The 24,808-nt window shown below is 31.2% G+C and overlaps 1 protein-coding gene across 1 annotated transcript in view; it reads right to left on the bottom strand.

Annotated features, from left to right (window-relative positions):
- Nucleotides 1–1,622: 1,622 nt before the first annotated feature.
- LOC129913880 (CCR4-NOT transcription complex subunit 6) overlaps nt 1,623–24,808 on the bottom strand; it is a 60,245-nt gene continuing 37,059 nt past the window's right edge. The window contains exons 6-9 of the mRNA XM_055992843.1: nt 10,441–10,509; nt 10,224–10,330; nt 9,944–10,149; nt 1,623–3,044 (exon numbers count right to left, since the gene is read on the bottom strand). Of these exons, the coding sequence (XP_055848818.1) occupies nt 2,267–3,044; nt 9,944–10,149; nt 10,224–10,330; nt 10,441–10,509 (1,160 nt within the window). The 3' untranslated portion in view covers nt 1,623–2,266. The remainder of the gene's footprint in view (nt 3,045–9,943; nt 10,150–10,223; nt 10,331–10,440; nt 10,510–24,808) is intronic.

Raw genomic sequence — 24,808 nt, 5'->3', positions numbered from 1 at the left:
CCCACAGTTCTATACGAAATTTCATACATCATTGTTACATTGTTGAAAAGATATGAATTTTTTTCCAAAGCAAATTAAAAAATTTTAACATAAAAAAAAAAATTACAAAAATAATTTTTTTGCAATGGACGAAGGTCCAATAAAACGTTTTTTTTTTTTTGTCTCAAGTCCAAATTTTGGTGTGTTACGGAATTTTTAGTACTCAGTGCAACAATATCTACAAGGCGAGATACGTATATTTTTAAACCCTTTTTTTGTTCCAGTGTTATCATCAAAATGATTTAACCTTAAAAAAAGGTTATTGCATTTTGCTTATAAACTCAGGATATAGTACCATATCTCGGCGACTTCTTTTTGAAGAATTAATAAAAACATTCCTTAATTTTTTCAAATTTGTTTTTTTTTTTTTTTATTATTATTAATTATTATTTTCTTGCAGGAAAAGAAAAAAAAATTATGAAACAAAATATTGTTATATGCATCATGTATTTCATTAAAACTAAAAAAAAAAATATTATATAAATTCGCAAGTATTTAATTATTATGTATCTGTTTAAATAAAAAAAAAAAATAAAGAAGAACCAATTTATTGTTAATTTTTTACCTTTTTTTGAAAGAATATATGTATTTTCATTACTTGCATGCAACATGTTTTTGTAAAGCTTTCTATTTATTATTGTTATTTACTGTTTTTTACTGAAACAAAAAGAAACTGAATAAATTTAATTTACTCAAACGCAAACGCAATAGTTTTTAATCTTTTGGTTTGTTTGAATTTTTTTTGTTTTTTATATAATACAAATTCGAGAAAGTACGTTCTTGGTATTTTAAGTCGGGTTTTTGAAAATAATTTACATGGATTTTTTATCTTTTTACTTTTTTTTGTTTCTTTTTTTTTTAAATATTGGCAATGCATTTACATTTAATTACAATTAAGTAACTTAATTTACTAAAAAAAAATGATATATCTGAAAATATGAAGAAATAAAAATTGCATTAATTTAATTATATTTTTTACTTTTATTTTATTTTTTATTTGCTTTTTTGTTTTTCTTTTCTTTATTTGTTTTAATATATATTTTTTTAAGTTCTAACGATTTTTGTTTATTTTTCTTTTTTTTTTCAATTGCCACTATTAACAGTACATATTACAAATTTCTTTGTTGATTTTTTTTTGTTTTTGTTAGTTATTTATTAAAAATGACTTTATGAACTGAAAAAAGGACTTTATTTTTGTATGAAGAGAAAAAAAAACACAAATTCGTTTTTTTTTTACATAATTTGTCAATTTTGTGTGTGTGGGGAGGGAGTGTATGCTGCTAATAATGAATCGAGCAATAATATAAAAAAAAAATAAGAACCATAGTTGATCTAAAAGTATGTTTTGTTTGTTTTGACTAATTTAATTATTTAATATTATTTAAAGTATGTATCTTTTTTTTGTTTTATTTAATTTTAATTTCTTTGAACTTATTGAAAAAGAAAGTTAAAAATAATATTAAAAAAAAAATTACTATATAAACCCTACGAATAAAGTGCAATTATAAAGAAAATACATGAACAGAGAGAACAACTAATTAATTAAATTTAGAGTTATGATGAAATTATTATTTGTCGATTTGTTTTAATTAATGAGTTGATTTTATTGATTGGTCTATATAAAAATACACTATTTACTTTGTTCATTATATTTTACAATTGCATTTATATATTACTTATTTTCTTTATTAATTTTTTGTTATTTTTTTGTTTCTCTAAAATTTGTGTAAATTTGTAAAAATGTTATTCTTATACCCGGATAGACGATTTTTTTTTTTTTTTATTTTTCTTTGTTTTTTATTTTTTTGTTTATTCTGTTGTTGGTTGTTTGATTTGAAATGTTTTTTATTAAAAAAACTACTTACACGTATATTTTTTTCTGTTTCTTTTGTTTTTATGAAAAATCGAATTTAATAAAGAAAATCTGAATTTAATAAGAAATTTCCTTGTCTAGTAGGTGTTTTAGGGGATGGAGGGGAAGGTGGTTGTGGAGAATTTAAAAAAATGAACATGACGAGAAGAACTGATTTGTTGTTTGTTTATAAAAAAATAAAATGATAGTGTTTCAAAAAAAAAAAGGGAAAACAAATGTATTTCCCCTCTTTTTTATTTGTTTGTGTTTGTGTGTAGTAAGTAATTTAAAAAAATTGGCGGTATGTGTTTGATTTCAGTTCACAACAACTTCATAGGTTTTTCTAGAAGGCGGCACAGATATTTGATTCTATTGCTACCGCCGATTGATGAGTCCATTTGGTGGTTGTTGTTGGCTGGCTGTATGCATTAGCTCCAATTCGACCAGCAGCGGGAAATGATCAGATGGGATGTGCGGATGTGGACAACCAACGACTTTATTCTCCCTTAACCAGTCGTTGGACACCGGGCCCAATAGACCTAGAGGCACCATACCGGTTTTTGTGTAGAATATATAATCGATAATTCCCTTAAAGTCAAATGTATAATTCGTATGTGGCATAATATCCTCGCTGTATGCCGATGCCAATTTAAAGGAATGAGTATATTCGCTAGTGTCACTCGATAATAGACGTTGCAAGCATGGTTTATAGCCAAGTTCTTTGAAATCCTGATGATCCATTGAGACACGTCCTTTGCCTAAGAATTCAATTACACCCGAATCGGGTAGTGAATTGAAGTCACCACATAGGAGCAGTTGAACACTATTTGAATCGTATTTGTGTCCCGGTCGAAAACTATGACTCGCCTCATCGATAATGGTTTTCAGTTCGTTGCTCAGCATAAGCGTCTGAATAAGTTTGACATCACAAAATTCTGGGTCCCAATGGATATGCGCCGTACAAACTAACAAAGGTTGTGATATTTGGTTGACATCGCTCATTGAATCCCAAGCGTTTTCTTTAACTTTAAGTAGAGCTGCCAGGCCAATGTTGTCTTTTGGCATAACACGATTCAGCATATTGTCAGAACCTTCAGCATTGGCCATAGCTAGCTGATTGAATTCAATTAAGTGTTCTTTGATAAGGGAGAATCTAAATGGAGGAGAGAGAGAGAAAATTTCATTGTTAAATTTGAATATTAAATTTATTTATTTGGACAACTGTGAATTATTTATGTATTAATAAGATTATTGCTGCTTAAAACAGAAGTAAAACAAAAACGGATTGAAGGTCGATAAGCAATGGGCTGGAAGTTTGGTGTCCAGCAGTTCGCTGGAACAATTCAAACCTAATTACAAAAGCTTAGAGAACAGTGGTAGGAAAGCTATTGAAGTTCAGATCCTTTGAAAACTTAATTACTGCAAATTTGTAATAGTTGCGAAAATAATGATACAAACGAGAAAAGTAAGGTATGTATTTAAACAGTAAATCCAAGAATAAATAATGAGCTATCAGCCTCGAATTAAAAATCCCCAACACAAAATCTCCAAAACAGAATGCCCAAATGTAAAATCTCCAAGACCAAATTCAGACTCCCCAAAATCTAAATCCTTAAGCAAAGATTCATCATATTTCGAGTAGGCATATCTAAGAAACTTAATTTCTAAGATATAATTCGAAATATGGTGAATTTGTGCTTAAGGATTTGGGTTTTGGCTTTTGGGAATTGTTCAAATTTCAGGAGTGAGGGGCAATTTTCTAAAATAAAAACGATCAAAATAAAAAAAAATGATTTAAAAACGACGGTAACACATACCGTTATGAATGATATATTGTATTAAAATCAACAAAATGCTTACAAAAATAGTATTCAATGTAATTTTTTAAACTTTTTATTTCCAAAATTTTGACTCTTAAATCGATTATTTCAAAAACTATTGATAATACAGTAAAATAAGGAGAAAAAAGGGGTAAATCTCGGAATGAATGTTAGTAGAAATTTTTTTTGCTCAATATCTTCCTTTTGCCATTCTATAACATATCTCAAAAGTCTAGAAAAATCTCATGTCCGCTTGTCGCGATTTCAAGGTCAAATCGCGAAATGCAGATTTTCAAAATTAGCAAAAATAGGCTATGGTATTATATACACATATGATACATGATTTCAAGCTATTTTTTAATGCTGATTCCAAAAAATCAAGACAATCTGACGTCTCTGGAAAAAGTTATACCTGTTTTTCATCTGTCAACTCATATTATTATAACAGTTGCAAACTTACTGCCGACAAACCCTTAAAAGTTATGGTAGATGAACCAAATTTTGCATGAAGATTTTAGAATCCATCATTATTAAAAATCAAAACAATCCATTACAAAAAATATATATACCTACGAAATAATGGTATTTTTTTATGGAGCGGCAAATTTTAGGATATGCACTAAAGAAGATTCTTGTTCATCTTAGGAATAAGTGCTAATAGGCTATTTTTTTCATTTTAATCTTTGTTTGGATATTCTTTAACTACCCTCAAAAATCTAAAAAAATCTCATGTCCGCAAGTCCTAATTTTCTTGGTTTGAAAATAAGGTGCAGATTTTAAAAGATCGAAAAACTTCACTTCAGATATTTGTGTCAGATCAACATGAATAAGGTGCATTACTTTTCAGGGATGGTCAGGTTGACTTGTTTGTGAGTTTTGTTGGAATAAGTGTTAAAAAATACCTTTAAATCATGTCGCTTATGTTGGTATACATATACAAATTTAAACTTTTCTTATTAATTTTTTAAAATATGCACCTTATTTTCAAACCAAGAAAATTAGGACTTGCGGACATGAGATTTTTTTAGATTTTTGAGGGAAGTTAAAGAATATCCAAACAAAGATTAAAATGAAAAAATTAGCCTATTAGCACTTATTCCTTAGATGAACAAGAATCTTCTTTAGTGCATATCCTAAAATTTGCCGCTCCATAAAAAAATACCATTATTTCGTAGGTATATATATTTTTTGTAATGGATTGTTTTGATTTTTAATAATGATGGATTCTAAAATCTTCATGCAAAATTTGGTTCATCTACCATAACTTTTAAGGGTTTGTCGGCAGTAAGTTTGCAACTGTTATAATAATATGAGTTGACAGATGAAAAACAGGTATAACTTTTTCCAGAGACGTCAGATTGTCTTGATTTTTGATTTTTTGGAATCAGCATTAAAAAATAGCTTGAAATCATGTATCATATGTGTATATAATACCATAGCCTATTTTTGCTAATTTTGAAAATCTGCATTTCGCGATTTGACCTTGAAATCGCGACAAGCGGACATGAGATTTTTCTAGACTTTTGAGATATGTTATAGAATGGCAAAAGGAAGATATTCAGCAAAAAAAATTTCTACTAACATTCATTCCGAGGTTAAACCCTTATTTGACTGGATTATGATTGAAATCACACTTCTGGCTTTTGAAAATGGTATCATTCATAACTGTTGGTGTTGCCGTCGTTTTTAAATATTTTTTTTTTATTTTGTGTCATTTTTTATGAAAGTTCCAAACCCTCCTAAACGGGGGGAGATAGACCCCCCCATCCCATGGTAAAATATACTTGTATTTGACTTTTCTACTAGAATCCTTTACTAATTTTCACTCCATTAGTATCGCATCGTAAGCTATGATTTTCATAGAAATCTATATAAGTTTTGAATACTCAGAAGTCAGAATAAAATCAGTTTCTATTTAGAAGCGAAAGCGACAACAGCACATTTTCTGAGTAAGCGTTAAGCGAATTTAAAACTGTGTGTTTTTTTTTACAATGTTTTTAAAATCGCTGGCTTATTTCAAAATGCTTTACATGTCGGGAATGGAATGCTTTTTCAGACATCCGATGGAAAGAATCCACAAATATACGGGTAAAAATATTTTTTATAAAAAAAATTCCCTGGAAGTTTGTGGTATCCGACGACTTATGCCTTTCGAGCTCGACAGGGCGATCGAAGGCAAAACACATTTATATTTCGTACACCTTGGCTTGACATATCATGTCAACTCAAAGACATTTGTGACACACGGACCAATTCATAATGAATTTGTTCGGGTTAATCGGCGAGTCCGATTTAACTTGGCAGATGAAGACTGGACATCGATTCTTTCGTGGAAACAATTGAGACTGGTCACTGGTGGCATCAACACCATTTTCAGGATGTCTCCATGACAGATGAAATGTTTTTTTTATGACTAATACATATTTATTTATTTTCTTTTCAGGTTAGGCACAACAGTTGGGTTTATCAGTTGGGTGATGTTGTACCCTTACAAGAAGCGAGGGGTAGACAACATTAACTAGCTGATAAGCTAGATTGTTGTGCCTGGTACAATTTTATTGAGACAGGGATAGGATGTTGTGGAATTTGCCTTTTTTTCTTGCTTAATCGTACGACATTATAGATTAAAAACAAACACGTTTCACGTTCCCCTCGTGCCAAATATATGTATTTTATTTTGCCTTTTTTTTGCCTTTTCTTTCGTTATTGCCTTTTTTGCCTTTTCTCTTGTTATTGTCTTTTTTTGCCTTTTCCTATGTTTTTTATCTTTTTAGCGTCTTCAAAGTAGTAATGCCTACACACAAAACACTCAAATATACAAACAAATAGGAAACTTACTCAATATATCTATATTAAGGATCACTAATTACACTGGTCGGCAAAAAAACAAAAAAAGTCGGGAGCAAGAACTCTGTAAGGTGATTTTAATAAACTTGAGTGTGCTGAATTCAAAACAGTTTACAGATTTTTTCCATCACGTTTAGTTTTTGAGCTCTGCTCATCACAATTTTAGCTACATATAAAGTCCCAAAAACTAATATTTAAATGTTTTTTGACATTTGATCTAAAAATACTATTTTTCCGTAATATTTTGCTATTTGTTCAAACGAATCAGGAGTCGAAAACTGAAAGTTACTTCAAATCTGCTTCAAAAACCATAAGTTTTCTTAACCACCAAGATTTTGAGATATCATACCTTTCTATACCAAATATTTTTTGGAAAAAAATAATTTTGAAAATAAAAATAAACATATTTTAGACGATAAAATGTGGCTTTTGAATATTGCATATCGTCGGTGAAACCAGAAAAGTGTGTAACTCCAAATTTTCTGAAAATTAGATTTGAATGCGATCTGTTAGACAAACCTGATATCTACCGTTCCTTAAACTGAGAATCCCCTTAAAGTTCATAGTTTTTATTTTATTAGCAAATTAGAAAATGAAAACTCATACAAATGCCGTCAAAACGATTTTGTTTTTTTGCTCTCCTATAAAATTTGCTAAAATGGAGTTACACACTTTTCTGGTTTCACCGACGATATGTAGTTTTGCGAAAAAAAATTTAACGGTAATAAAATTCAACGCCAAAAGTACCACAAAAACGCGTTTTTGACCTGTTAATATTTAAATATTTCGAAAACTTGACGTTTTAGTGAAATTTTGACTTCAGATTCGGAATCAGCACACAAAAGTCTTATAGAAAAGTATGGTTTGGTTCAAGCTCCATTTCCGTTGCCGACCAGTATTATTAACCCCCCACTAACGAATTCGAGTGAAAAGATCTACCTACAGTCCAGTCATATTTGGAAATGCAAAATGAACCGAGAAAGCTTTAACATTAAAATTTTTTTTTTTAATCAAGAAAATACGTTTGGAGAAGTTCTCCAGATTTTGGACGAAATCAAGAGTGATTTGGAAGCCGGGAAAGGGGCAGTCGCAAAAGATGTTATTGAGAAGTACAAATCAGTTTTTTTTGGCAAACAAGGGACTCGAGAGAGTTAAACAAATAAATTGAGAAATGAATGGGGACACAAATCTAGAGCTCCCGGCGAATGTTGCAGTGGGTGATGTCGAGTGCTTTTATTTGGCTTCTCCCTGCTCATATATATGCATATTTAATGGAAACCGGCAACGTTAAAATCAAAAAGGCAGCATTGAGTTTTTGAAGCAATAAATTCTTAAAGGTTTCTCTTTGCACATTGGATTCCGATTAAATGTGGTTATCATAATATGATATGATGCCAAAAATCGGAGACAATTGCTGTACTTGAAGGTAAACGTCCGAAGCGCAATCTTGTGAAACCACAAACGAAAATAAACAGTTGAGAATAAGTCTTCAGCAAAACAGTTGTATGAATAAGAAGTTTAGAGAAAAGATTATTAACAAAACCGAGGAATAAAATCGGAGACAAAACAAGAGCCCTTGTATGCAAACATTTGAAGCGCTTAAAAAATGAAGGGTCTAAGTAGGGTTGCCAACTTTTTTAAGAAAGAATAGAGTATATTTGATTTTAGAGACGAAAAAAAAGAGTACATTTGAAAAAAGAAGAGTACCATTTATTTCAAGTCTTGAAAATGTATTTTTTTGTTCTTCTTGCCGTAAATAACATTTTTTTGTTGTTTTTAACATTATGTGTTGTGTATGACTCCAAAATTTCAAATTCAAAACTCATATTTTTTTATTTAATATCAAGCAGGCCTAGGCTAGATTCAAAACGTTCAAAAAATGTATTGTCTCTAAGCAGGTTTCATATCAGTTCTGTAATAGGTGTCTTAACAGGATACTGCCTCAAAGGTAGACACGCCATAAGACTTGGCGTACCTAGTTTTTAACGACTTCTGTAGCAGTTGCCTTGATGAGGAAGAAGAAGAAACAATCCAACATCTTCTCTGCTCATGTCCTGCCCTTTCCAGTAGACGTAAAAAATACTTGGAAAAATATTTTTTAGAAGATACTAGTGAATTAATTAATACTGACATCTTCAACCTTCACCGTTTCATTAAAAGCTCCAACTGGTTTAATTAGTCAGTAATTTCCTTGCAAAATCATGGTATCACAACGGACCAATAAGTGCTCTAAGTGTGTCAGTCGTTTTCCTTACAGCCATTTCTACCTAACTTTATTTATTAACTAAAACCTTAAGATTTTCTTTGGTAAACAATCAAGGTATTAATATTTAAGCTTCTTATTTCTTTTTATTTCGATGAATTAACATTGCAAGATCAAGAAAATTGCATCAGTTGCGATTCATTTTTTCGATTAAAAAAAACAATGTTTAAGTTTTTCAAAATATGTAGCTTTACTCCTTAGAATTAGCCAAAAAATAAAATTTTAAATCTGACTAAGAAACAAACACAAAACAAATAGGTCGTACTAAAACAACGACCAAAATTATTGTGATTTGTACTCTCTAAATTACAATTGTTGAAATTTAGAAATTATAAGGTCGAATATTTTAAGCCTCGTTTTTTTTAAACTTACGGCCATATTATTCACTAGTTTTAAAAATACATCTGGATGTAAGGAAATTGAAATGTCAAAAAAAAATCCAAATCCATAATACTATCATACAGAGAAAAGTCATTTTTAACTATTTTTAACTATTTTCATAGTTAAAATCGGAATAACTATTTTAGATTTGGATTTATTTTTGACATTTGACAATTTTACATTCAGATGTATTTTTTAAACTAGTGAATAATATGGCCGTTAATAATACAAATTTATGTGGTGGTACAGGGTACACACAGTCTTAAGTAAAAAAAGAGTATTTTGATGTACTCTATCAGAGTTATAGATTATAGAGTACACATACTTGAAATAGAGCACAATACTCTTTTTTAGAGTACGGTTGGCAACCCTAGGTCTAAGTGACATTTAAAAAAAAAAAAACTTATTAATCAGCGTTTAAAGATGTTATCTCCCATAAAAAGTCTATGTAACGATTTAAAGTACAAAAAAGGTCTTCAGCTTCAGGTCTGATTAAAAAGCATAAATTCAAAAAAAAAATCCCATTAGGTACCTCCTCTAAGCGCTTCATTAATTTCTTGGTTTCAAACTTGAATCCAAACGTTTTTTTTTAATGAGTGCACATATCTCAGGTCTTACAGACATTGTAGTTATAATTATGTATTATTATTATACTAACTATGTTTTATTTCAAAATCTATAAAACATTCTAATTAAATAACCTTTAAACAATTTACCAAATATATATTTATTTGAACTTACTTCGATGAGCGGAAGAAAATAGCACAACCGTCTACAAATTTACGTTCATTTTCACCCATTGTCTTGGCCCGTGATTTTGGTGAAAAGATACCTTCGAAACCGTCGTTTTTGAGTTCTTGCAGAAAGAAGCTATAAAATTGTTCTGTTTCGATTTCCTGCAGACTGATGATGTCGGCAGAGTAATGTCGAATCTCGTCAAGAATTGCCTATATGAAATTTTTACAAAACAAATAAATATATTAATTTTCGTAATTTTATTTGTATAAAAAAAGCATTCAACCTTTTTTCTATAATCCCAGCTGAGAGCCCAACCTGGGCAATAGCCGTACATTTGTCTAGTAGCATATTTGTCACATAAAACATTGTAACACATCACGGTAAAGATACCTGAAAATAACAAAAGACATGCAAATTAGTTGACATCGTCGTCGTCGTAGGTCATTATGAAATATTGGATGGTTGGTTAGTTGGTTGTGGAAGAAGAATTGTTCACTTACAGGACGGTCTAGTTTTGTTGGGCTTCGCTAATGGTATCCATGGTCGTTGCGGTGGAGCTGTTCCGGTAACTGAAAATAAGAAGAAGAAAAAAAAGAAATTAAAAAATAAAGTAGACTGCGGCGTTACTCAACAACACACTGTTCTAATGACCTTAGGAGGCAAAGAATGCTCTCGGACAAGGTTAATTGAGAGACGATTGCATTGCTTTAATGTTTTTTATATTTTTTTTTTCTTTCTAGGTAAGGTACCTGTACTTTATTATTAGTTTAGTTTTATGATGTGGTTTCAACATTTTTGTCAGTCAGAGATTACCACACACACATACAATTGTGGAACCGGATTTTTTTATTTTTTTAGATTTTTCGTGACTTTTGTTTGCTTTAGATTGTTTTTTATGTCGATTTTATTATCCGACAGAACAAGAAAAAAAAAAATCAAAAGATTTATGTTTGATTAGGAAATTCAAGTTGATAGACGAGACGGTACATGGTCTGGAAGATGCTAGTCATGAGATGCTTTAAGATTTCCGTTATGAATAATGGATAGCCATAGTATATTTTTTTTGGGAGGAACAAACATAATTGTTATGGTGTCTTTTTTTGGATGAAAGGTATTCTTGAGGGTCAGTCAGCGGCATCACGTATTAAATCACTTATTCAATTTTTCTCAAAAAAAAGTGTATAGCAGTTTGATGGGAGGAATTTGTCTTACGTTCTTGAAGGTACACATACAAAAGGGTTATTATTACTCATGGTGCTTCCAAGAAACTAAATTTCAATTGAACGTAATAAACATGTTTGAGATACTTTGGGGAATCGGTAGATATTGATCTTATAGCTTTATTGAAGCGGCTACTTTGAGGGCAAAAGAAGTGATCATTTGGATTTTTGATTTGCTGTCAATGATAGGATTAGGTAGAAAATATGTACTGCGATTCCGAAATAAAATAGAAGTAATATTCTTATTGCGTGCTATTATCAAAATACGAATAGAGATTAGACGATTTGATTTAGAGCCAAGTACAGTATGTTGTTTGGATGGATTAAATTTAAACAAAACAAAAGTTCTGAGCAAACAAAATAAATTCTGGAATTAGAGTATAAAACGAACCTTCTCAAAGTTTTTGATATTTAGATTTTCTCAATCACGTTTTCGGGGTATTAACATCTGAAAGCGTTTTTGCTTTCGTTTTTCTTTGCACTCAAACGTTTTTTAGGCTGAGGTGTAAGAGCTATTAGTGAGGCCTGCAGAATTCTTGAAAACCAAACAATAACGAACAACAATATTGACAATGTTGCCATTTTCATTGATAGTCAAGCGGCTATCGAAGATATTGATGGCTGTTCGATTAACTCAAAGTTAGTCAATTAATGCAAAAAAGAACTGATAGGACTTAGCAATAGAATGAAAATCACCCTAGTAAGTTGGACAATATGTGTTCAGACCCTGCGGTACTGAATAGGTCCAAAGCTTAAAACAGCAGTCTGTCATGTGGACGAGTTTTTCTTACACGTGTAGTGCGGGTATAGAACGATTCTTTGTATTTTACAGTCTGTTCGTAATTGGGACGAATGCAGCTACTTGCGTCACAAAAATTGTTGTAAAAAAAAAATTAACAAATAAAAAAGAGGTCGAAACCAGCAGAAGAAAGGAAGCTTGAGCAGCTTTCGCTCAAACGTGGGAATTGTATTCAAGATTTGAGAGGATGTATGCTTTATTGTAACCAGATCAGAGAGCATAGATTTGTTTGTGATCCTTCCTTAAAAAATATCATGTAAAAAAATTATGAATTCGAGTTTCAAAACATGTATTCAAAACTAAGAGTAGTCGTCAGCAAAACAATGAAAAGGATTCAAACTTTTAAGCAATTTTTCATTTCAACATTTGTTTGCTTCAAAAGTTTAGAACCACTTGCAGCAAATGTGAAAAATGTATTATTATGATAAAATGGTTAGGGTGGTTCAACCAAAAAAATTTCTATATTTTATTGAAATTATTTTTATAAAATTTTGTAGGTATATCGGGTAAGTCGAAAATCGGACAACATCTATTTTTATACCACTAAATAGTTAGGGTGGTCCAACCAAACATTTTTTGTGTGTATTTTTTTAACGATTTTTATGAAATTTTGTGGGTACATCGGGCAAGTCTTAGAATCGGGCAAAATCTATTTTCATACCATAAATGGTTAGCGTGGTTCACTCAAAATTTTTTTTTAAACGATTTTTTCAAGTCCTGGCTTTATATTGTTTTCAAGAGGTTCAAAAAAGTTAGTTTTCCAACTCATACGAATAGCCTAAATTCGTAATATTTCATATTCTAAATACAGAAACTTTAGTCCTACAAACATCAATCTTGATAATGCGATCAATAGAACTCAAAAAACACATTCTTTTATTTATAAAGACCTGGGGTCGAATTACGGCATACGTTCGTTAACGAATGGTTGCCATGTGTCCCTATCGTTTTCTAATAATTAAATAGAGACAGAAGTAGTCAAAACGTTAACGTATGATCGTAATCGTGTGCCGTAATTCGACCCCTGTATTTGATATTGTGACCCTATTTTTTTTTTTTGGAAAAGATTGACACACTCCAAAATTGTAAGTAAATAGCAGAAGAGGCGTAACGAAGTCCGCCGGGTCAGCTAGATTGAATTATTCAGCTGATCCGGCGGACTTCGTTCCACCTTTTCTAGTATTTATTTCCAATTTTTGTCATCTCCCCAAAGCCTGAATAATTCAATCTTGTCGATGCGACATTCGAAATGAGATAATTTGAGTAAGTATCTCATTTGGGCTCTAGTTCTGAGTTCTATCAATCGCACTGTTAAGATTGATATCTTCAAGCTGAGGATAAATGACAGAGCCTAAGTGCTTATATTCAGAAAGTGAATTTGTAGTAATTTAGCCTTATCACCTTGATTGGAAAACTCGCGTTATTTAACCCCAAATATTATACTATAAATATTTATTTGAATAATTGAAATAGGCACACAAAACAAAACAAGCCATAGAAAGCTTAAAAATTTTCCAGAAGTTAGAAGTTTTGAATGATAATGGAATAAATTTTGTCAATTTTTCGATCATGCACGATCTGATTGATCTTAGGTCTCTTCTTTTGTTTTACTTTCTTCAAATTCCAAGTTTCATCTTAACAAATGTTGAAAAGCATTTTGAATACAGTCATACTCTGATAAACCTAATAGTAGGAGATCCCGCCATAGGACGACCTACCCTCATCGTTATACCAGTTGAGAGTTATATTTTCTGAAAGCTAGTGTCTAAGGTAATAAATTGCACATGGGTTGCCTAGCGATATCCTGTCAAGGCATAGGGTTGCCAGGCCTTAAAGTTCATTTTTGCAAATTTTTGAAAATGCGACTCTGCTTATATGGCAAGCCTAAGAGTTATAAAAAAAATATAATGTCATAGGAAATTTAACTTAAAAATTTTAATTTTCAGGATTTTTTAAAATTTGAAGTTTGAGTAGGGTAAACAAAGGTAAATTTAGAAAAAGGGCAAAAATCTATTTTCTGAACAAAACGTGATAGAAATAAAATTGAAATTGGAATCGATAGATATTATAAATATATGAAAGCCACACACACAAATAAAAAATGTAAAAAATCTACAACGCGAGATATAGTCTTTTTAGAGTCATGATACTCCAATTCGATATTTGAGAAATAATTCACCAAAAATCAGAATGAAAGATTTTTTAAATAATTTTTATGTGATAAGTTAAGAGAAATAAAATAACTTGACACGTGCCTGTCAAATTTTCAATTTAACTTACCGTTTTTGCGAGGGGATTTTTTGAAAAGGTGCTTATTTTCGTATTTCAACATATTAAAGGAAAAAATCCCGTCATGGGACGACCTATCCACCTCATTATACCATTTGAAAGCTATATTTTCCTAAGGGTAGTGTCTAAAGAAACAGTTTGCACATGGGTTGCCTAGCGATATCCTGTCAAGGCATAGGGTTGCCAGGCCTTAAAGTTTATTTTTCATTATTTTTGAATACGCCACCCTGCTTATACCCAAAGCCAAAGAGTTGTAAAAAAAATATTATGTCACAGGAAATTTAATTTGAAAATTTTAATTTTCAGGATTTTTTAAAATTTGAAGTTTGAGTAGGGTAAACAAAGGCGAATTTAGAAAAAGGGCAAAAATCTATTATCTAAACAAAACATGATAAAAATAAAATTGAAATTGGAATCGATAGATATTATAAATATATGAAAGCCACACATAAAAATAAAAAATGTAAAAAATCTACAACGCAAGATATAGTCTTTTTAGAGTCATGATACTCCAATTCGATATTTGAGAAATAATTCACCAAAAATCAGAATGAAAGATTTTTTAAATAATTTTTATGTGATAAGTTAGGAAAAATAAAATAACTTGACACGTGTCTGTCAAATTTTTAATTTAACTTACCGTTTTTGCGAGGGGATTTTTTGAAAAGGTGCTTATTTTCATATTTCAACATATTAAAGGAAAAAATCCCGTCATGGGACGACCTATCCACCTCATTATACCAGTTGAAAGCTATATTTTCCTAAAAGTAGTGTCTAAAGAAACAGTTTGCACATGGGTTGCCTGGCGACATCCTGTCAAGGCATAGGGTTGCCACGCTTTAAAGTTCATATTTTGAGTTTTTTTGACAACGCCACCCTGCTTATATGGTAAGTGTTAGAGGTGTAAAAAAAATTTATGTCAGAGAAAATTAAATTTAAAAATTTGAATATTCAGGATTTTTAGAAATTTGACATTTAAGAAGGGGAAACTGAGGTAAATTTAAAGAAAGGTCGAAAAGCTATATCCTTAACAAAGAGTGGTAGAAAAAAGATTGATACTGGAATCGATAGATATTGTTAAATTATATAAGTCACACATACAAACCAAAAATGTAAAAAATCTGCTACTCGAGATATGGACGTTTAAAAGTCAAAACCGTGAAATTTGATGTTTGAGAAATAATTCACCAAAAATCAGCACGAAAGGTATTTGAAATAATGTTTATGTTATTAGAGAGCATAAATAAAATAACTTGACACGTATCTGCCAAATTTTTGATTTGACTTAGTTTTTGGTTCCTGTGTATTTTTGAAGAATAACACCGAAACAGTGAATTGAATTGTAAAAATCTGTAATTCTTCAAAAATACACAGGAACCAAAAACTAAGTCGAATCAAAAATTTGGCAGATACGTGTCAAGTTATTTTATTTATGCTCTCTAATAACATAAACATTATTTCAAATACCTTTCGTGCAGATTTTTGGTGAATTATTTCTCAAATATCGAATTGGAGTATCATGACATTAAAAAGACTATATCTCGAGTTGTAGATTTTTTACATTTTTTTGTTGTATATGTGGCTTTTATATTTTTATAATATCTATCGAATTCAATTTCAATTTTATTTCTATCACGTTTTGTTTAGAAAATAGATTTTTGCATTTTTTCTAAATTCGCCTTTGTTTACCCTACTCAAACTTCAAATTTTAAAAAATCCTGAAAATTAAAATTTTCAAATTAAATTTCCTGTGACATAATATTTTTTTTACAACTCTTTGGCTTTGGGTATAAGCAGGGTGGCGTATTCAAAAATAATGAAAAATAAACTTTAAGGCCTGGCAACCCTATGCCTTGACAGGATATCGCTAGGCAACCCATGTGCAAACTGTTTCTTTAGACACTACCCTTAGGAAAATATAGCTTTCAACTGGTATAATGAGGTGGATAGGTCGTCCCATGACGGGATTTTTTCCTTTACTATGTTGAAATACGCAAATAAGCACCTTTTCAAAAAATCCCCTCGCAAAAACGGTAAGTTAAATTAAAAATTTGACAGACACGTGTCAAGTTATTTTATTTTTCTTAACTTATCACATACAAATTATTTAAAAAATCTTTCATTCTGATTTTTGGTGAATTATTTCTCAAATATCGAATTGGAGTATCATGACTCTAAAAAGACTATATCTCGCGTTGTAGATTTTTTACATTTTTTTATTTGTATGTGTGGCTTTCATATATTTATAATATCTATCGATTCCAATTTCAATTTTATTTTTATCACGTTTTGTTTAGATAATAGATTTTTGCCCTTTTTCTAAATTTACCTTTGTTTACCCTCAAACTTCAAATTTTAAAAAATCCTGAAAATTAAAATTTTCAAATTAAATTTCCTATGACATTATATTTTTTTTATAACTCTTAGGCTTGCCATTTAAGCAGGATTGCATTTTCAAAAATTTGCAAAAATGAACTTTAAGGCCTGGCAACCCTATGTCTTGACAGGATATCGCTTGGCAACCCATGTGCAATTTATTTCCTAAGACACTAGCTTTCAGAAAATATAACTCTCAACTGGTATAACGATGAGGGTAGGTCGTCCTATGGCCGGATCTTAGACTATAAGAAGAAAAATAAAAAAAATAGCTAGAAATCTAGACAATAAAACAAACGAAGCACTTCATGTTCAATAAATCGTAACGAATTTAAATATTTATCTATTCAAATGCGGCACGAAACAATAAGTGTGAAAAAGTTGAAATCTATTTAGAGATGGCGAGAAATTTTCTCAAAGACTGATTTGGAAGTCATTTTTTTGTTGTTGTTATTTCACGCTGATCTTAATCTATGGTACTTATTTAAAGAAGCACAAAAAACAAGAATCAAAAGAATAATAAACAAAAAAAAAACGCATCAATCTATTTCCGGGTGTATCTCTCTCTCTCTTGATACCGATTTCACCAAAAAATCAAAATGTTCATTGCATTTAGATTGTGCTTGTGCTGAAGAGCTGAGTTGAGCAGCATTTCTCTTCTGCACATGTTAAACAGCTTTGTAGGGCGAAGCGCACGCGCGACGCGACGTTTCCAACAACAGGGTCGACCTCTAAAAAAAATATTAATTTAATTTCTTCACTTCCTTCGAACTCTTTTTATACAGAGTCGTACCTGACTTTTTTTTTGTCCAAAGTAAGTGTGTCTGCATGAATGTGCCCATCTCTCTCAAGCTTCAATTCAGAAAGAAAGTGAAAATGAATTCATAAAATAAATCAAAAAGAGGCATAAGACGACGAGGAGAAAAAAAAATTAAATAACGTAGGTAGCTTCATTGAATATACGACTCCCGCCAACAACCAAAGCCGCTCTTGCCACCAACAACTACATCTTACAAAGTATTGGTGTAATTTAATGTTTTCACGTCGTCTTTTCAGTTTGCTTGCTGTTTAGAGGCTCTTGAACACCATAAAACCTCTATAACACTGAGTTGGCCAACAATCACCATCATCGTCATCGCAGCTCAATACACAGAGTCTCTCCCCTGATTTCGTAAATAAACGTGTTTTCTTTAGCATATCAACCAGCAAGCACCAAAGCTGAGTGTCTTATGCTCTGGGGTCTTAAAGTATGGAAGTGCCTTTTGTTTTCTTTTCAGAAATTACTTTTTCGTAAGCCGGTCCCCCCGCCATCCACCACCATCGGCACCGTGAAGCCCGATGAATTTCCATTCAATCGGTGCGCTTTTTCCCAAGTCAAACAAACTTCCGTAGGGGTAATTTAAACACGTCTTCTTAGCCAACTTAGACGACGGCGACGTACTCGTACTCGTACTGAACTGATCCGACAGTATGATTCGACTTGGCTTCGTCATCGACGACAAAGACGACGAATATAAGCGACGAATGTTTCAGAGAGCAGTGGCGGCGACGACGACGTCGGGCGGTAGCGACGCACGACTTTAGAGAGGTGAAAGTGACCTACAAATTACTTCCGTGTGACTGTGTTTTGAAGAAACCCTGGCTCCGTTGGTGAATGCATCAACATGGCCAGGCCACATAAAGTGCTCGAAAACACACAACACAAGCCATGGGTGGTGCTTGTTGGTGGTAATTAAAGAAGAAGATACTACTCATCGAGAGTCGTCAATATAGATTTGGGCATAATAACTTTATCGAGACACAGAGTAAACTGGCTGACGGTTTTTTTTTATTTCTGTTTTATTTGGTTTCTTTATAAAATTTATTGGCAAGTTCAGCTGAAATGGAAACGCCTGCCTCTCCCTGACCTACCGTATCAAGAATCTTAAATAAATTTCTTTCTCTTCCATATGGAGATTTGGAAGTTTTTTTATTGAAAAATAAATTTGCATAAAATCAGATTAAACTTTTTTTGTTTTCTTTATTCTTTACGAATTTATAGTCGCTATTTTTAAGTTTTGGGGAGAGACCTAAAAGATCTTTTGTTGAAAGGCAATTTGTACTCGTAAGAATTGGCTAACATTGCGGAATACAAGAGGAGAAAAAGATTAAATGATTTTTTTTTTTATTCAAAATTATATAAACTTAATAATAATACGAGAAGTTAATTATAAAACAATTTAAGTTGATATTCTACTTGGTTGTTTTTTTTTTTTTTTTTCATTTTAGGCTTTCACTTTTCTTGAGAGCAAATTTAGTTTGGAGGTATTACGTGATCTTTTTTTTTTGCGTTGAAAACTTTTTTTGTTTTTGGTTTATGATTACGCCCTGCTGCTGGAAAGTTAATAGATCTTAAGTGGTTGTTGTTTTGGTGGCTGAACACGATAACTTGTAATTTAAGTCTTTTGTATGAGGAAGTTAAAGTTTAAGGGAAAAACACGTTTAATGATGGAAAATGGTAATAAAAAGAGATGTATGGATATTTTTAAGAAGATTAGAACGAATTGATTTGGATAGAGGAAGAGAGGAAGGAGTTGAATTGTTAAATTTAATAGAGCCTTACGAAACACTTTCATTATTTTTTCAAGTCTGATATAAAATTGTTCTGCATATGAGCATCAATCTATAAAATTGGAACCGAACGATTTTGATGTGGTACCACTAAAATGAGTTGGCCACTCAAGAGAGAGAGTGATTAGTAAAGGTCAGAAAATTAAAAAAAAATTCTGTTATAATAATTTAAGTTACAGGAAATTTCTAACTCAAAAGCAAACTTGTACAATTGATTTTTTCTGTTGAAGGTCCTTTTTTTACGCCTCTTTTTGTTTGCTTTTTTCACGAATTTGGTGAAATAGGGCTTATTGCAGTGGACTGGTAGGTACTGTTTTGCTTTTTATTACGAAATATTAATAACTAAAAGCGTGAACTTTTTTTTATCCTATCTTTTATCTTTTAAAAGCTGTCAAAAACAATGCTAAAATATCATAAATATGTCAAAAGTATGCACAGAACATTTTTACATTCAGAAAATTAATTTTACGTACAGTATATTTGCGAAATGCAGTAATTTAACTACGCGCACTATAATAAGGGTTTTGGGTTTTCTTAATATCTATTAACACAGTGCGAGCGTTATGAAAGAAGGGAATGGTTTAAAAGGAGATGCCGATGCATATTGGTTTTGTAGTTCTGAACATTAAAATTAAAAGGAAAAACTGAGGTGGGTAATGCATTCCACATTCTAGTAGTAAGACTAAAGAAAGAATCTCTGTACTTGAAGGTACGCCCGAAATTGGGGATCGGGTCAAAATTCTGGCTTCAAAATTCTGCTTTTCAAAATTCTGCTTTTTCAGCGAAAATTCTGTTTTTCAAAATTCTTCTTTTTTTCTATTCTGTTTTTCAAAATTCTGCTTTTTAAAATTCTGCTTTTCAAAATTCTGCCAGCATTATATTTGAACAAAAAAATTCTGCTAATTCTGTTTTTTTTTTATAGCATATGCGGTGGCTAAAGAAAAATACACCTTATTAATGTAATTCAACATTGGTACTTTCCTAAATTTTTTTATTTAAGTGTCGCAAATATTTTTTGAAATGCATATACTGACTTTCTTTCAAATAAAATATGTATACTAATTGGAACAGATGTTGTATACCTTTTCTTTTTCAAATTTTTGAATATTCATCTTTATTTGATAAATTAATAAATTTTTAGTTATTTTCGGAAATGTTTAATATTAAAAACCTTTTCTTAATATTTTCAAATTTATTCATTTATAAAACAAAAATTAATTCGCATTTAAAAAATGACAAATTATGTAGATAAGTAATCAAATAAGCAGATAATTTTTCAAAAAGATGATTTTACAGAATTCTGCAAAAAATTAAAAAAGGGTTTGGAAAATGTTAAAAAGCGCGCGCTTTTTAACATTTTCCAAACCCTTTTTTAATTTTTTGCAGAATTTTGAAAAGCAGAATTATGAAAAGCAGAATTTTGAAAAACAGAATTTTGAAAAACAGAATTTTGAAAAGCAGAATTTTGAAAGCAGAATTTTGTAAAGCAGAATTTTGAAAGCAGAATTTTGACAAAAGAATTTTGACCCCGGCAGAATTTTGACCCCAACCCCCGAAATTGGACTCAAATCTAAACTGATGTGCATTCCTTGAAATACAAGTATTACGGTTGAATTCTTTCAAGTTAGAAATACAGCTAGCTATTTCACTTGAACATACAAAAAATACCTTTAAAATAAGTATATTACTGAGGTGTTCAAGAGATTATATCTGAATCGGTGATTGTTAAAACAACATACATAAGTAACATTTTTATTTTTTTTTTTTCAGGAGAAACAACAAACTCTGTACTTTTGACTACGAAGCTGCATTGACATTTTAAGTTTTAAAATTGGATTAGAGGTAGTGCTGAGAGTTGTAACTAGCTAAAATTAAAAAAAAATATCTTTATCTTTAAGGAGATTTTTACAAAAATAAATGTATTTTATGTGTTGTTTTAACACCCGACGTTTTGTTAGGAGTCAAAATAACTTAATTACATGAAGATATGTTGTTTTGACAGTCATATTACATCCAAAATATAAGCAAAAAAATGAAATGAATAAAAATGCATTACTAATTCAGCAATTTTATTAATATATAAAATACAAGAACATAAAACAAAATGGAGAATGGGCAAATTTGTATGGAGCGTGGATGTGCAAAAGTTTTATTCTTGTGACGTATGTACCTACTTCAAAAACGGATAAAATGTATTTTTGCATTTTACACTTTTTATTGATTGCCTCAAAGTTGTCAAAATTGTAATGTTTATTGGAAGTGCAAAATATCATGGTTTATTATTCTCCATGAGTTTGAAGACCTTGATCTTGAATATCAAACCAATAGAACCCAAACTAGAAGCCTTTTAAGACAAGATTTACGAATTTTTTTTTATAGTTTGCATTTTTAATTCTTTGCTGGTATTAATAGCTTGACTCTAGAACAAAATGTCGAAGTTAATGGCTCAGGGAAAATAACAGAGCATCATATTTTACATTCAAAATAAAAATTAAATTCAATATGTCCTTCACACATTGCAAGATGCATTACCAATACTAATATTGCAATATCTTACATTCTTAATCCAAATGCAGTGAAAAATGTATAGTAAAACATTTTCCTAAGATATAGTTTTTTTTTCATTTGATACCAATTTTATTTATTAACAAGAACATTTTGAAAGATGCAATTCCACTCGAATGACCGCCAACAACTTACTGACACTAAATCATCGAAAAACTGTAAGAAACAACAGTTTACTTACTTCGTTTTTCCAGCGTTGAATGTAAAAAACCAAATTAATATGAAGTACTTTAGGTGTTTTAACACTCAATTTTAAAATAGGAAGAAGAGATATGTTGTTTTAGCACTCAATGCGTATTTTAACCATGAAATTTTATATGATCCAATTATCAAATCATGTTGGTTTTGCTCTCAACGCTAGTTCTACCCATAAGCAATGCAAAACAGTAATAAAAGTGGTTTCAAAAAATTTGTCACTTATTTTGTTTTAACAATCACCGATTCATCTGTAATGAACTTTTACCTACCATATTAAAAGCTCTATTTGGGATTCTGTCCGAGTAACTCAGGTGGGTTTTAGGAGCGCTTGACCAAATATGGGCTGAGAGCGAAACTATTAATTCATTAGAAGTTTCAGAAAACAGATCATTAATAAATATGAAGAAATAAAACGGAGTCCTGTAGCACACCAGCGTTTAAATAATGGGTTTCAGACTTAAATCGAAAGGTAATTTCTGATACAGCGAAGAAGATATAATCATCGATACTACATGAATTGATTTTCTATAAGAGAGCTTTTCGGTTTGTTGGTTTTATCCTGTTCGGGATAAAGTGTTTCCTTCCGGAAAGAATTACATTTGTGTTCATAATATCTTCGCTGGAGTCTACGTCACTAAAGAGGAAGCAAAGTGAACAGTTTAAGTTTCTAAAGAAATCAATGCGACCATCCCAGTTGTCTTTCCCGTATTGCTAGACAGTTCTCTTTGAAACTTTTTCTTTAACTAGATTCATTTAAAACGGAAAATTTTGCAGATACGACACAATGGTCTAATATGCCTAAAGTTGATTACACGCTAAAAAGCTGAGAGAACTTTGAATTGGCTAACAAATATTAAAACTCAGCCGCAATTTTCATATCTTCTCTTTAATAATAAACCTTCATTAGCCTTGACTTTAACATTAATTGACACTGAATCTATGATCAACTGAAATATACCTCTCGATGACCCCGAACAAGTTCAAATATTTATAAAAGAAAACAATAAAATTGTAATGAATCAATTAGAAAAAGACATATCAAACAAAGTTAAACTGGTTTCTCTAAAAAGACTTACAGAATTAACATCAAGTGATCAAACATTTAACTTAATTTAAAATCAATTCACTTGTTCACCCATCCAATTAGCTAGATGGCCTTAGTCTTGTCCACACCTGTCCCTTTTTTTTTTTTTTTTAGTATTATGTAATTTTCTTTTCCAAATGCTTTCCCAATATATGCCCGCATTTAGCTCGAATCTTTAGGCGTTTGTTATGCATATTGATTAACTTGCGTGTTCTCCACCTACCAAAACCCTCAATTTCGATTTATCTATACACAAGGGTCTCTTATAGAGGTCTGTCACAACACTCACAACATCTACAAGAAAAAAAAAAACATGTTAGGAAATAACAATTTTTTATTTTATTACTACAATCGAAGTGGTCTTATAATCTTAATTCGTGTTTTAAGGTCATCGCTTAAAAAATGTTAAAAATGATTCAAGGCGATATTGTTAGAAATAGTTTAAAATAGTTATTTCTTAAGATTAAAAATTGAGTGAAAGAAAATGTTAACTAAAGATAATATCAGTGGCAACTTTTTGATGGCTTTTTATATTACCAAGAGAGGGGGCCTATACTTTTTTTTTTTTTAATTTAAGAGGCTTAAAAGATCCACAAAGTGAATTCAGGAAAAGAAAACTTATAGGTAATAATAAATAAACAAAATGAAACGAAACGAGCACAAAAGTGAAACTCCATGTTCAAACGCACAGCTCCCTCACACACGATTTATAGCGCAAGTGCGAGTGCGAGTGCGCGCGCGCGCGCCATCATTAGCGATATATAAAAAATAATAATCACTCATTGCGCGGTTCGACCACGCAGACACGACAGCCGCAGCAGCCTCCTGTCGTCATCGAAATAATATCAAACCAGACAGACGCGTTCGCATCTCATTTCCACCCAATATAGGCCCCTCGCAATCCAAACTTGCTACCAAACCAGTAGGCTTTTCATATTATGAGCTGCTGATGGAGCTATGGCTGATGCGACTTGCATCAAACTTGATTTACTTAGCTATGTTTACATCTTTCCATCAAAGTGTTTGGAATTTAGTCTTTTTGTTTTTTTGTGTCCACATTTTTCTTTATCCAAGCAGATGTGCAGATAAAGGCTTTGATAAGTCTTGCAAACCATCAGCAGCACCACACAAAACCATGTTACAACCTTGGGCAAAAACCTATCGTGATGATGCGTCTTCGACAAGTTAGTTCTTTTCTTTTCGAATCTCGGTTAGCATGACTTTGCTGCTGCTCGCTAAATACTACTTTCTTTTTGACATCTCCCCCTGCTCAAGTCGGTCATAAAAAAAAAGAACTTCTTCTTCTATACACTTGGCACAACACATGTTGAACAACATTCATGCCGCTGAGTATGAGTATGCCAGGCAGCACAGGTACACTGCGCGACTTAGTTCTCCAGACATGTGAACGTGGGCAATAAGTGTCCACTTGAAGTCTCGATAACATTTTTCATTTTATTAGAATTCGAAACAAAAAAAAAAAATGAAGAAAAAAGAGAACCCACTTTGTCCAAGTCTGACACAGTTTGGTATTTGACCATCAAATTAAATCTTTTGCTTCTGTTTTTTTTTTGCGAATGTTTGCTAATTTATACAGTTTTCATGCTCGAACAATCATGCAAATCTATTTAACTTATTTAGATTTTTTTCTTTTGTTTGATTGCAATTTCAAGTTGACATATTTTTGTTTGGTGAAGACGAATATATTTAGTGTGGGCTTCAAATTA

This window comes from Episyrphus balteatus, chromosome 3 (genome assembly GCF_945859705.1).
Source record: "Episyrphus balteatus chromosome 3, idEpiBalt1.1, whole genome shotgun sequence".
Taxonomy (NCBI): domain Eukaryota; kingdom Metazoa; phylum Arthropoda; class Insecta; order Diptera; family Syrphidae; genus Episyrphus; species Episyrphus balteatus.
This window is presented reverse-complemented; position numbering and strand designations above follow the sequence as displayed.